The sequence below is a fragment of the Schistocerca piceifrons genome, chromosome 8 (assembly GCF_021461385.2).
Source record: "Schistocerca piceifrons isolate TAMUIC-IGC-003096 chromosome 8, iqSchPice1.1, whole genome shotgun sequence".
Lineage (NCBI taxonomy): Eukaryota > Metazoa > Arthropoda > Insecta > Orthoptera > Acrididae > Schistocerca > Schistocerca piceifrons.
In genome coordinates, this window is record NC_060145.1 from 122,672,747 (window position 1) to 122,685,277 (window position 12,531).

Genomic DNA, 12,531 nt, shown 5'->3' on the forward strand with positions numbered 1-12,531 from the left:
AACCAACGGTTAGAAATGCTTATTTATTGTTTGATGGACTTACACAATGTACATCGTATAACAAAGCAGCTAAACAGTAGCAGTACGAGGTGACTGGCAGTGGTCCTTTTGAGCAATTACTGAAAGCCACGTTGTTGTTAACTGGTATACAGTGCATGTCCATAACCCTGAACTGAACCCCTCCGAGCAGGCCTCGGAAAGCCTAACGGTACCGACCGACCGCCGTGTCATCCTCAGACGACAGACGACACTGTAAACGGATTTCAAGGGGCATCTGGTCAGCACACCGCTCGCCCGGCCGTTACCAGTTTTCATGACAGGTCAGCTATATCGCAATCAAGTAGCTCCTCAATTGAATTTACCACTCGCAGACCCGACGGTAATCCATCCAAGGGTTTGCCAATCCCGACAGTGCTCGACTTCGGTGAGCTCACGGGAACTAGTGTCACCGCAGTGGCAAGGCCAGCGGATCTATGTCCATAACACAATAATTATGCGTTTCCAACCATTGGTGTCCTATCTCAATACAACTGTCCGCAGCTCCTAGTCTCGTGGTCGCTTTCTCGCTTCCCGAGCACGGGGTCCCGAGTTCGATTCCCGGCGGGGTCAGTGATTTTCACCTGCCTCGAGATGACTGGGTGTTTGTGTTGTCTTCATCATCATTCATGAATGTGGTGAGTTTGGACTGAGCATATGTTGGAAATTTGTACTGGCGCTGATAACCGCGCAGATGAGCGCCCCACAAACCAAACATCATCATCATCATTATCAATACAACTGGTTGTGGACCTTCTGTCACTTGTTTTGATGTGGCACAAACGGGTTAAGACAATCTGTATTGTACATGTTCTTAAGCAGATAGGACTGCTTATGAATACCACTATTTTTTAGGATTGATGATCATTCCTAAACAATGGAAACCGATCATTTCATTTTCTAAACTCTCGATGTAGACAAATAAAGTTGCACTGAAAATTAAGATGGCATTTCCACATTCTTGACCATGTCATGCCATATAAAAATATATCGACGAGGGTTGTGGATTTAGGATTCTCCATTATTTGTGGCGGCTTGCGTTATTGACAACTGCAGGTATCAGCTGCCAGAATTCTCCCGGGTTGTATGGCCGTGGTCCATGGAACCCTTCTATCCCTGACGTTTCGTCCAAAGCTACGTTGGACATCTTCGGAGGTGCTTCTGTTTCTGACTGACGAGTCGTACGTCGAAGAATGGCCTAAATACCGTTAAAAGTGGGCGTGGTCTGGATTTCACGTTGTAGCAGAGATAAACCTTGTCAAGGGTAAAATATAACTATCGATCATAGTACGTCAAAGATAAAAACTTCTCATCGAGTCTGTAGCGCCACTGTCCATATATCGCTGAGTTTCATGGCTTAATCTTTTCTGTCAAAATTATCCCCAGAAGTGTGAATACACGGTTGAAGGAACATAAAAGTCTCTGCCGACTAGGGGAAAACAGACAAGTCATCCGTGGCGGAACATGCTCTTCAGTCGGGTGATCACGTAGTGAAATTTTCGGAAACTGAAGTTTATGTACTATGACGAACTATTATCCACTGCTATATAGAGAAGCCATCGAAATATATAAACATGGGGATAATTTTAACACAAAAGAAGAAACCATGAAACTCAGCAATACATGGACAGTGGCGCTACAGAATCGATGAGAAGTTTTTATTTTTGACGTACTATGATCGATAGTTATATTTTACCCCTGACAAGATTTATCTCTGCTATAATGTGAACTTATCTTAGAACTTTTTATGTGAAGTTATCTTAGAAGCTAGATTAAGAAAAGGCAAACCTACGTTTCTAGCATTTGTAGACCTAGAGAAAGCTTTTGACGATGTTGGCTGGAATACTCTCTTTTAAATTCAGCAGGTGGCAGGGGTAAAATACGGGGAGCGAAAGGCTATTTACAGTTTGTACAGGAACCAGATGGCACGAAAGGGAAGCGTGGTTGGGAAGGGAGTGAGACAGGGTTGCAGGCTCTCCCCAATGTTATTCAATCTGTATATTGAGCAAGCAGTAAAGGAAACAAAAGAAAAGTTCGGAGTAGGTATTAAAATCCATGGAGAAGTAATAAAAACTTTGAGGTTTGCCGATGACATTGTAATTCTGCCAGAGATAGCAAAGAACTTGGAAGAGCAGTTGAACGGAACGGACAGTGTCTTGAAAGGAGGGTACAAGATGAGCATCAACAAAAACAAAACGATAATGGAATGTAGTCGAATTAAATCGGGTGATGCTAAGGGAATTAGATTAGGAAATGAGACACTTAAAGTAGTAAAGGAGTTTTGCTATTTGGGGAGAGAAATAACTGAAGATGGTTGAAGTAGAGAGGATATAAAATGTAGACTGGCAATGACAAGGAAAACGTTTCTGAAGAAGAGTAATTTGTTAACATCGAGTATAGATTTAAGTGTCAGGAAGTAGTTTCTGAAAGTATTTGTATGGAGTGTAGCCATGTATGGAAGTGAAACATGGGCGTTAAATAGTTTGGACAAGAAGAGAGTAGAAGGTTTCGAAATGTGGTGCTACAGAAGAATGCTGAAGATTAGATGGGTCGATCACATAAATAATGAGGAGCTACTGAATAGAATTGGGGAGCAGAGGAGTTTGTGGCACAACTTGACTAAAAGAAGGGATCGGTTGGTAGAACATGTTCTGGGGCATCAAGGGATCACCAATTTAGTATTGGAGGGCATCATGGAGGGTAAAAATCGTAGAGGGAGACCAAGAGATGAATACATTAAGCTGTTTCAGAAGGATGCAGGTTGCAGTACGTACCGGGAGATGAAGAAGCTTGCACGGGATAGAGTAGCATGGAGAGCCGCATGAAACCAGTCTCAGGACTGAAGACTACAACAACAACAACAATGTGAAATCCAGACCACGCCCACTTTCCACGGTATTTAGGCCGTTCTTCGACGTCCGACTCGTCAGTCGGCAAGACTCAGCACAACCATGAGCATCTCCGAAGATGTCCAACGTAGCTTCGGACGAAACGTCAGGGGTAGGAGAGTTCCACGGACCACGGCCATACAACCCGGAAGAATTCTCGGCAGTTGAAACATCCGGTCGTGAAAGCCTTCATTGCACGAACTGCAAGTGTTACTGGACGTGACGTGCAGCGGTGTTCGGTGTGCGCCCGCAGGACGACGGCCGCCACGCCCCTGTCTTCGCGCCGGCCGGCCACCGCCGCCCCGCTGCCGTTCCACAACGTGTGGGAGGAGGGGGAGGAGGGCTCGCGGCAGCCCGCCGGCGAGGCGACGACCCGCCGCCCGGGGCCGGGCCAGAGGCCGCCGGACGCAGAGTGGATCACGCCGGACGTGGGCGGCGCGGCGCGGCCCAGGCCGACCACGCCCACCACCACGGAGGGCCGGCGCACCACGCGCCAACCCCAGCACGATGACGGTTAATATCGTTACACTTCTAACATACACTGCTCTAAACAGCTAGGAGAACATGACTTTGGGTGTCTGCCATAGCCGGCCGGGGTGGCAGAGAGGTTCTAGAACGAGTATACAGAGTAAAAGGCATGTTACTGTAAACAAAACTAGGTCTACTTTGGGTCTTCCGATCGATTCCACAGTGCCAGGTCTTGTAGGCGATGACACCAGGTAACGATGCGTTCTCACAGCGGACAATTGCGAGTGTAAACCACCCACTGCCAGCTGCTCCAGTTGCTCAAGGATGCAACAATTTGACAAAATTAATAAAGCACTACCCGCTGGGCGCCTAGCCGGCCGGTTACGCAACCCGCTTGGCTCGGCGCTTGGCAGGCGCCCCAGCAGACGCGCGCTCATAGTACAGCCAGGGCGCGCGTACGCTATATTGCCCTCTCGCTGGTGCGCGCAGAGTCTTAAGTCCGTTATCAGCGTGTTACGTAACGAAGGTCACGCGTTCTCTATATAACCGGGCAGTGCACGCCAGCGGAAGCTGCCGCGCCTGTATTCCCACGTCCCACCCGGTCTCCATCTCTCCACCCTCCTTACCCTCTCCCAGGGTGGCTTCCGCCAGCTCCCCCTCCCTGATGATGTCCTCCTCCCCTCCATCTACCCCTCCTATCAACTTTGATCCTCCCCCCCAATTCCTGTGTCCTTTCCTTTAGGCACCCTCCCTCTCTTCTCTTTCCTTTTCCCCCGTCCCCTTCCTCCACTCCTCTTCCCCCCCCCCCCCCCCCCGGGCTTCCCTCCCCCTTCCTCCCTTCCCCCTATCTCCCCTGCCCGTGGCATCTCTGCTCTCCCCTCTCCCTCTCCCACCCCCCCTCCTCCTCTCTTGGCAGGTTAGTGAACATTCGCGCGCCGGAGATCAACGCCTCGTGTTTCTGTGTGTGCCGTTGTTTTGTGCTTAAGTGGTTCAGTGTTATTCGTTTTGTGCACCTACATTCACGTGTGACAATTTTCGTCTATGTATGTGTCCAAGTGTCTGAACAGATTTTATCTTGGACTCTACGCCCATGAACGGCTCCATGTATTTTAAAAAGTGTTTGTCTCCGTTTATATGTCCACCATATTTTTTTCTCTAATTGTCTTCATTTGTATCTTTTGTGTTTCTCTGAGGCCAAAGAGCGGCGTAGTATGCTGCTGCTGGCCTGCCTGTAAACAGGTTTAAAAATAACAATAAAGAAAAAAAATAACAGCCAGCGGAATCATTCCGCTGTGAGCTCTATCTGCAACAGCATTGAAGCACTATGCCTCGTCGACGTGTGTATCGTCATCGCTGCCACCGCATGCCAGTTTACAAACACATAATTAGCCTGGAAAGTAAACTTGGAGGAAATGGCACCGCACAGTCTGTTATTCATAATGGACCTATTTTTTTTTTTCGTGGATGTCGACTTAATTCTTCACTCGAACTCGCAACTGGAGCAGCTGGCAGTGGGTGGTTTACACTCGCAATTGTCTGCTGTGAGAACGCATCATTATCTGGACTAGAATCTTTTGCCGACCGAGATGTCATCGCCTACAAGACCTGGCACTGTGGAATCGACCCGAAGACGCAAAGTAGACCTAGTTTTGTTTATAGTAATATGCCTTTTACTCTGTATACTCATTCTTGAAGGAAAGTTTCTGATGATGAGAAAATACATGTATGGATGAAAGGACTTGGTGTACTTGTTGAAAGTGTTACTGTAACTGGTGATATTACTTTCTATTATAAATATTAATAAAGTGTTATCCTTGACTCCTGTAATTGGGGGCGTCAGCCGAGAACCGCTAGATGTACATCAGGTTCGAATCCTGCTTCGGGCATGAATGTGTGTGATGTCCATAGGTTAGTTAGGTTTAAGTAGTTCTAGGTTCTAGGGGACTAATGACCTCATAAGTTAAGTCCCATAGTGCTCAGAGCCATTTGAACCATTTTTGTCTGCCATACTCCATTGCGCAGTACACTGAGGGATCCTCCTAATCTCGTGACGGACCTCCTTTTGCCCGGCGTAGTGGAGCAGCACGACGTGGGATAGCGTCAAGAAGTCGTTGGAAGTCTCCTGCAGAAATACTGAGCCATACTGCCTCTATAGCCGACCACGACTGCGAAACGCTCATGCACCATAAATGTTGGATCGGATTCATGTAGGGAGAACTGGATGGCCAACTCATTCATTCGACTTGTCCAGAATGTTCTTCATATCAATGGCGAACAACTGTGTCCCCGTCATGTGGCTCACTAAAGTGAAGTCCATGTATGCCTACAAATGGTCTCAAAGTGGTCAGTCATAACCACTCCCACTCAGTTCTGTTGGTCCAGAGGACCCAGTCCATTCCCTGTAAACGCAGCCCACACCATTATGGAGCCACCACCAGGTTGCACAGTACCTTGTCGACAGCCTAGGTTCATGGCTTCATGTGGTCTGCACCACACTCGAACCCTACCGTCAGCTCTTTGATATGGTCCTACCCAAGTCTGGATTTATCGTTAAGTAGGAGTTGGAGTGAGAGAGCTAGGCCAAGTTCCGGAGGATCGAGCAGTACAGGCTCCAACAGAGATAGCGAGTGGCGTGCCTCAGAATGGGCAACCCAAATACGCGCCCAAGTTACATGGTACAGGATCACGGTTGGGTGCGGAACATCGGAAACCAATGTCGGCCCTGCAATGATCGTAAATACAGATATTTCTTGTCTTCCCAAACCTTAAGTCGGAAGAATGTATATAAAAGGATATAGTACCAAAACTATGGTCACTACGCAATGAAACCAACAACTACAGACGACATGTGGTAACATGTCACATTGCAGTGAACAGAAGACAATCGACTTCTTTGATCAAATCTACAGCGAGGCCCTAGATTTGATCAAATATTGGACGACATTTGACAAAGTTCCCTATTACACCATCAAATATCTTTGACAAAGATATTCGACAAAGATATTTGACAAAGAAATTTGATAGTGTAATACCGGCCTTACCAACTGAAATCGGGCCCCATCTGGCCAGGCGACGGTTTTCCAGTCCAACCGATGTGGTCACAAGGCCAGGAGAGGCTCTGCAGGCGGTGTTGTGCTGTTAGCATATGCACCTGCGTCGGTCGTCTGCTGCCACATACCATTAACGCCAAATTTCGTCACGATGTCCTAAAGGATACAGTAGTCGTACGTTCCACATTGATTTCTGCAGTTATTTCATGTAGTGTTGCTTATCTGTTAGCATCGGCAACTCTACGAAAATGCCACTGCTCTCGGTCGGTAAGTGAAGAGTACCAGCCGCTACGAAAATGCCACTGCTCTCGGTCGGTAAGTGAAGAGTACCAGCCGCTGCCTTGTCCGTGGGAAGAGGCAGTCCCTAAAATTTGGCATTTTCGGCACACTCTTGACTCTATGGTTCTCGGAATAGTAAATTTCCGAACGATTTCCGAAATGGAATTTCCCATGCGTCTAGCTCTGACTACCGTTCCTCCTTCAAAATCTGCTAATTCCTATCGTGCGACCATTGGCATGTTGGTCACCTTTTCACATGAATCACCTGAGTACAAATGACAACTCCGCCAATGCACTGTCCTTTTATGCTGTGTGTACGCAATACTACCACCACCTTTACACGTGCATATTGCTATCCCACGGCTTTCGTTACTTGAGTGTAATTGAGGAGTGGGTATGTTAACGAAATTAAACCAATATCTTTCAGAAATTAAGTATACTAAAACAGATCATTACATTCTCAGTCCATTACATAAGATGAAATGAAATGTCGTGCAGCCATCGAAAAGAAAGTGGAATCGATGTTCGTCCCATCATTCTGGGTGCTTTTCATTGGACTTCCATAGCTCCAATAACGTGAGCTTTTATCACTGTCTGACACCTACGTGGCATGTTTCATGTAAGCCTGCCGGCCGCTGTGGCCGAGCGGTTCCAGGCGCATCAGTCCGGAACCGCGCTGCTGCTACGGTCGCAGATTCGAATCCTGCCTCGGGCATGGATGTGTGTGATGTCCTTAGATTAGTTAGGTTTAAGTAGTTCTAAGTTCTAGGGGTCTGATGACCTCAGATGTTAAGTCCCATAGTGCTTAGAGCCATTTGAAAAATCTCTGTGTACTGAAGCACGGACGATGAAGACGGAGCCGCATCACGTTGCAAAGTGGCTTCGAGTACGAGTGGGCTGAGGTGCTGGCGCTAGGCACCCTATATCGTGGCGGCAGAGGGCGCTCTTCGTATCGAACCGCTGTGAGTCCGGTGTGCTAACCACTCCACCACCTCACTGGGCCCTGTGCCGCTCCCCCACCACTTTGTACACATTGCGCCCAAGTTTTAACTGCCCACCTCATCCTGACAGAATGCCGATTTTTTAACCGTTTACATTCCCGCCTGGGTTCGCCGTCTGAGTTATTGGCCGTTTTAGCAAATGATGCGCAGGCAGTCGACCGCGTTTTGCTTTTTATCGTAACAATATGGCGAAGGCTATTTAATTTTTAGGGTTGGACCTCCGTTTCTGTATGGTGTCTTTTGTAGTCCTTTCTACACGCCCCTGTTTTTAACTGTCTTTTCTTACGTCAATTGACAATGACGTAAAGTCGTTTTTTAAGTCCTCTCTGTCTCCGTGTTCTACAGTTTTCGCTTGGGCGCGTATAACCACAGTTGTTTTTGCGCCCTTAAACAAAGTACAAAACGAACACTCGGTCCTGTTGGGTCTGCCGTATCCTCCGTGAGCGCCATCGGTGTCTCACAGAAACTTACAATTCTGCTGCTATGACGCTCTTCGGGTGCTATTGATAAGTGATGCTACAAATTAACACAATGATGTATGAATATGAAACCTACAACAACAAACACCAATCGTCATAGCTGCGTCAGGTGAACAAGCGTGAATTGTACTTACGTATCAAACGTTTTCCATAAATTTCAGTACCAGCTACTAATTTACAATTACCATAACACGATCAATCTTTCCTAAAATGCACCTACATGAACAGCAGGAAGTTCATACTTTTCAATTCATTTCATTGAAATGTTGTTGTGGTCTACAGTCCTGAGACTGGTTTGATGTAGCTCTCCATGCTACTTTATCCTGTGCAAGCTTCTTCATCTCCCAGTACCTACTGCAGCCTACATCCTTCTGAATCTGCTTAGTGTATTCATCTCTTGGTCTCCCTCTACGATTTTTACCCTCCATGCTGCCCTCCAACAATAAACTGATGATCCCTCGATGTCTCAGAACATGTCCTACCAACCGATCCCTTCTCCTAGTCAAGTTGTGCCACAAGCTCCTCTTCTCCCCAATTCTATTCAATACCTCCTCATTAGTTATGTGATCTACCCATCTAATCTTCAGCATTCTTCTGTAGCACCAATTTCGAAAGCTTCTATTCTCTTCTTGTCTAAACTACACTCCTGGAAATTGAAATAAGAACATCGTGAATTCATTGTCCCAGGAAGGGGAAACTTTATTGACAGATTCCTGGGGTCAGACACATCACATGATCACACTGACAGAACCACAGGCACATAGACACAGGCAACAGAGCATGCACAATGTCGGCACTAGTACAGTGTATATCCACCTTTCGCAGCAATGCAGGCTGCTATTCTCCCATGGAGACGATCGTAGAGATGCTGGATGTAGTCCTGTAGAACGGCTTGCCATGCCATTTCCACCTGGCGCCTCAGTTGGACCAGCGTTCGTGCTGGACGTGCAGACCGCGTGAGACGACGCTTCATCCAGTCCCAAACATGCTCAATGGGGGACAGATCCGGAGATCTTGCTGGCCAGGGTAGTTGACTTACACCTTCTGGAGCACGTTGGGTGGCACGGGATACATGCGGACGTGCATTGTCCTGTTGGAACAGCAAGTTCCCTTGCCGGTCTAGGAATGGTAGAACGATGGGTTCGATGACGGTTTGGATGTACCGTGCACTATTCAGTGTCCCCTCGACGATCACCAGTGGTGTACAGCCAGTGTAGGAGATCGCTCCCCACACCATGATGCCGGGTGTTGGCCCTGTGTGCCTCGGTCGTATGCAGTCCTGATTGTGGCGCTCACCTGCACGGCGCCAAACACGCATACGACCATCATTGGCACCAAGACAGAAGCGACTCTCATCGCTGAAGACGACACGTCTCCATTCGTCCCTCCATTCACGCCTCTCGCGACACCACTGGAGGCGGGCTGCACGATGTTGGGGCGTGAGCGGAAGACGGCCTAACGGTGTGCGGGACCGTAGCCCAGCTTCATGGAGACGGTTGCGAATGGTCCTCGCCGATACCCCAGGAGCAACAGTGTCCCTAATTTGCTGGGAAGTGGCGGTGCGGTCCCCTACCTCACTGCGTAGGATCCTACGGTCTTGGCGTGCATCCGTGCGTCGCTGCGGTCCGGTCCCAGGTCGACGGGCACGTGCACCTTCCGCCGACCACTGGCGACAACATCGATGTACTGTGGAGACCTCACGCCCCACGTGTTGAGCAATTCGGCGGTACGTCCACCCGGCCTCCCGCATGCCCACTATACGCCCTCGCTCAAAGACCGTCAACTGCACATACGGCTCACGTCCACGCTGTCGCGGCATGCTACCAGTGTTAAAGACTGCGATGGAGCTCCGTATGCCACGGCAAACTGGCTGACACTGACGGCGGCGGTGCACAAATGCTGCGCAGCTAGCGCCATTCGACGGCCAACACCGCGGTTCCTGGTGTGTCCGCTGTGCCGTGCGTGTGATCATTGCTTGTACAGCCCTCTCGCAGTGTCCGGAGCAAGTATGGTGGGTCTGACACACCGGTGTCAATGTGTTCTTTTTTCCATTTCCAGGAGTGTATTAATCGTCCACGTTTCACTTCCATACATGGCTACACTCCATACAAATACTTTCAGAAACGACTTCCTGACATATAAATCTATACATGATGTTAACAAATTTTTCTTATTCAGAAACGCTTTCCTTCCCATTGCCATTCTACATTTTATATCCTCTCTACTTCGACCATCATCAGTTATTTTGCTCCCCAAATAGCAATACTCCTTTACTACTTTAAGTATCTCATTTCCTAATCTAATTCCCTCAGCATCACCCGACTTAATTCGGTTACATCCATTATCCTCGTTTTGATTTTGTTGATGTTCATCTTATATCCTTCCTTCAAGACACTATCCATTCCGTTCAACTGCTCTTCCAAGTCCTTTGCTGTCTCTGACAGAATTACAATGTCATCGGCGAACCTCAAAAGTTTTTATTTCTTCTCCATGGATTTTAATACCTACTCGGAACTTTTCTTTTGTTTCCTTTATGGCTTGTTCAATATACAGATTGAATAACATCGGGGAGAGGCTACAACCCTGTCTCACTCCCTTCCCAATCACTGCTTCCCTTTCATACCCCTCGACTCCTATAACTGCCATCTGCTTTCTGTATAAATTGTAAATAGCCTTTCGCTCCCTGTATTTTACCCCTGCCACCTTCAGAATTTGAAAGAGGGTATTCCAGTTAACACTGTCAAAAGCTTTCTCTAGGTCTACAAATGCTAGAAACGTAGGTTTGCCTTTCCTTAATCTATTTTCTAAGATAAGTCGTAGGGTCAGTATTGCCTCACGTGTTCCAACATTTCTACTGATCTTCCCCGAGGTCGGCTTCTACCAGTTTTTCCATTCGTCTGTAAAGAATTCGCGTTAGTATCTTGCAACTGTGACTTATTAAACTGATAGTTCGGCAATTTTCACATCTGTCAACACCTGCTTTCTTCGGGATTGGAATTATTATATTAAAACTGGGTTTCCCTCAAAGCTCTTGATATTCATGCAAGTGATTCTCCTTTCTCCAAAGGTCTCTTTAATTTTCCTGTAGGCTGTATCTATCCTACCACTAGTGAGATAAGCTTCTACATCCTTACATTTGTCCTCTAGCCATCCCTGCTTAGTCATTTCGCACTATCATTTTTGAGACGTTTGTATTCCTTTTTGCCTGCTTCATTTACTGCATTTTTATATTTTCTCCTTTCATCAATCGCCGGCCGCGGTGGTCTAGCGGTTCTAGGCGCGCAGTCCGGAACCGCGCGACTGCTACGGTCGCAGGTTGGAATCCTGCCTCGGGCATGGTTGGTTGGTTGGTTGGTTTGGGGAAGGAGACCAGACTCCGTGGTCATCGGTCTCATCGGATTAGGGAAGGATGGGGAAGGAAGTCGGCCGTGCCCTTTCATAGGAACCATCCCGGCATTTGCCTGGACTGATTTAGGGAAATCACGGAAAACCTAAATCAGGATGGCCGGACGCGGGATTGAACCGTCGTCCTCCCGAGTGCGAGTCCAGGCCTCGGGCATGGATGTGTGTGATGTCCTTAGGTTAGTTAGGTTTAAGTAGTTCTAAGTTCTAGGGGACTGATGACCACAGATGTTAAGTCCCATAGTGCTCAGAGCCATTTTTTTTTTCCATCATCAAATTCAATAGTTCTTCTGTTACCCAAGGGTTTCTACTAGCCCTTGTCTTCTTACCTATTTGATTCTCTGCTGCCTTCACATTTCATCCCTCAAAGCTACCCATTCCTCTCCTACGGTATTTTTTCCCCCATTCCCGTCAATTGTTCCCTTATGCTCTCCCTGAAACTCTGTACAACCTCTGGTTCTTTCAGTTTATCCAGGTCCCATCTCCTTATATTCTCACTTTTCGATGAATTACATTCCCGTAAACAGTTAAGTGGACCTTAAGTATTGAGATTACGTAAAGAAGTAACTTACCGGCATTTTTGAGGCGGGAAAACCTGTGACCCACAGGATGTCGCAGGGAACTCGAGAAAATTCTGGTCGTATGTAAAACTTCTAAGCGGGTCTAAGATTTCCATTTAGTGCCTTGTTGGCCAGTCTAGTGTGGCGGTTGAAGCTATCAAAACGAAAGCCGAAGTTTTAAATTCCACGTTCAAGACGTCGTCCACACAGGAGAATCGTACAAACATATCGTCATTTGACCATCTGGCAGACTCCCGTATGGGCGACAGAGAAATAAGATATATGGCGTAGAGAAACAACTGAAAGATATGAAAACAATTAAATCACCAGGTTCGGATGGAAATCCATTTCGATTTTACAAAGAGTGC

The 12,531-nt window shown here is 47.4% G+C and overlaps 1 protein-coding gene across 1 annotated transcript in view; it reads left to right on the forward strand.

Moving 5' to 3' along the window:
- The window catches only part of LOC124711377 (serine proteinase stubble-like), a 368,137-nt gene that overhangs the window by 273,058 nt on the left and 82,548 nt on the right, over positions 1–12,531 (forward strand). Inside the window, exon 7 of the mRNA XM_047241429.1 lies at positions 3,178–3,437. Within this exon, the coding sequence (XP_047097385.1) occupies positions 3,178–3,437 (260 nt within the window). The remainder of the gene's footprint in view (positions 1–3,177; positions 3,438–12,531) is intronic.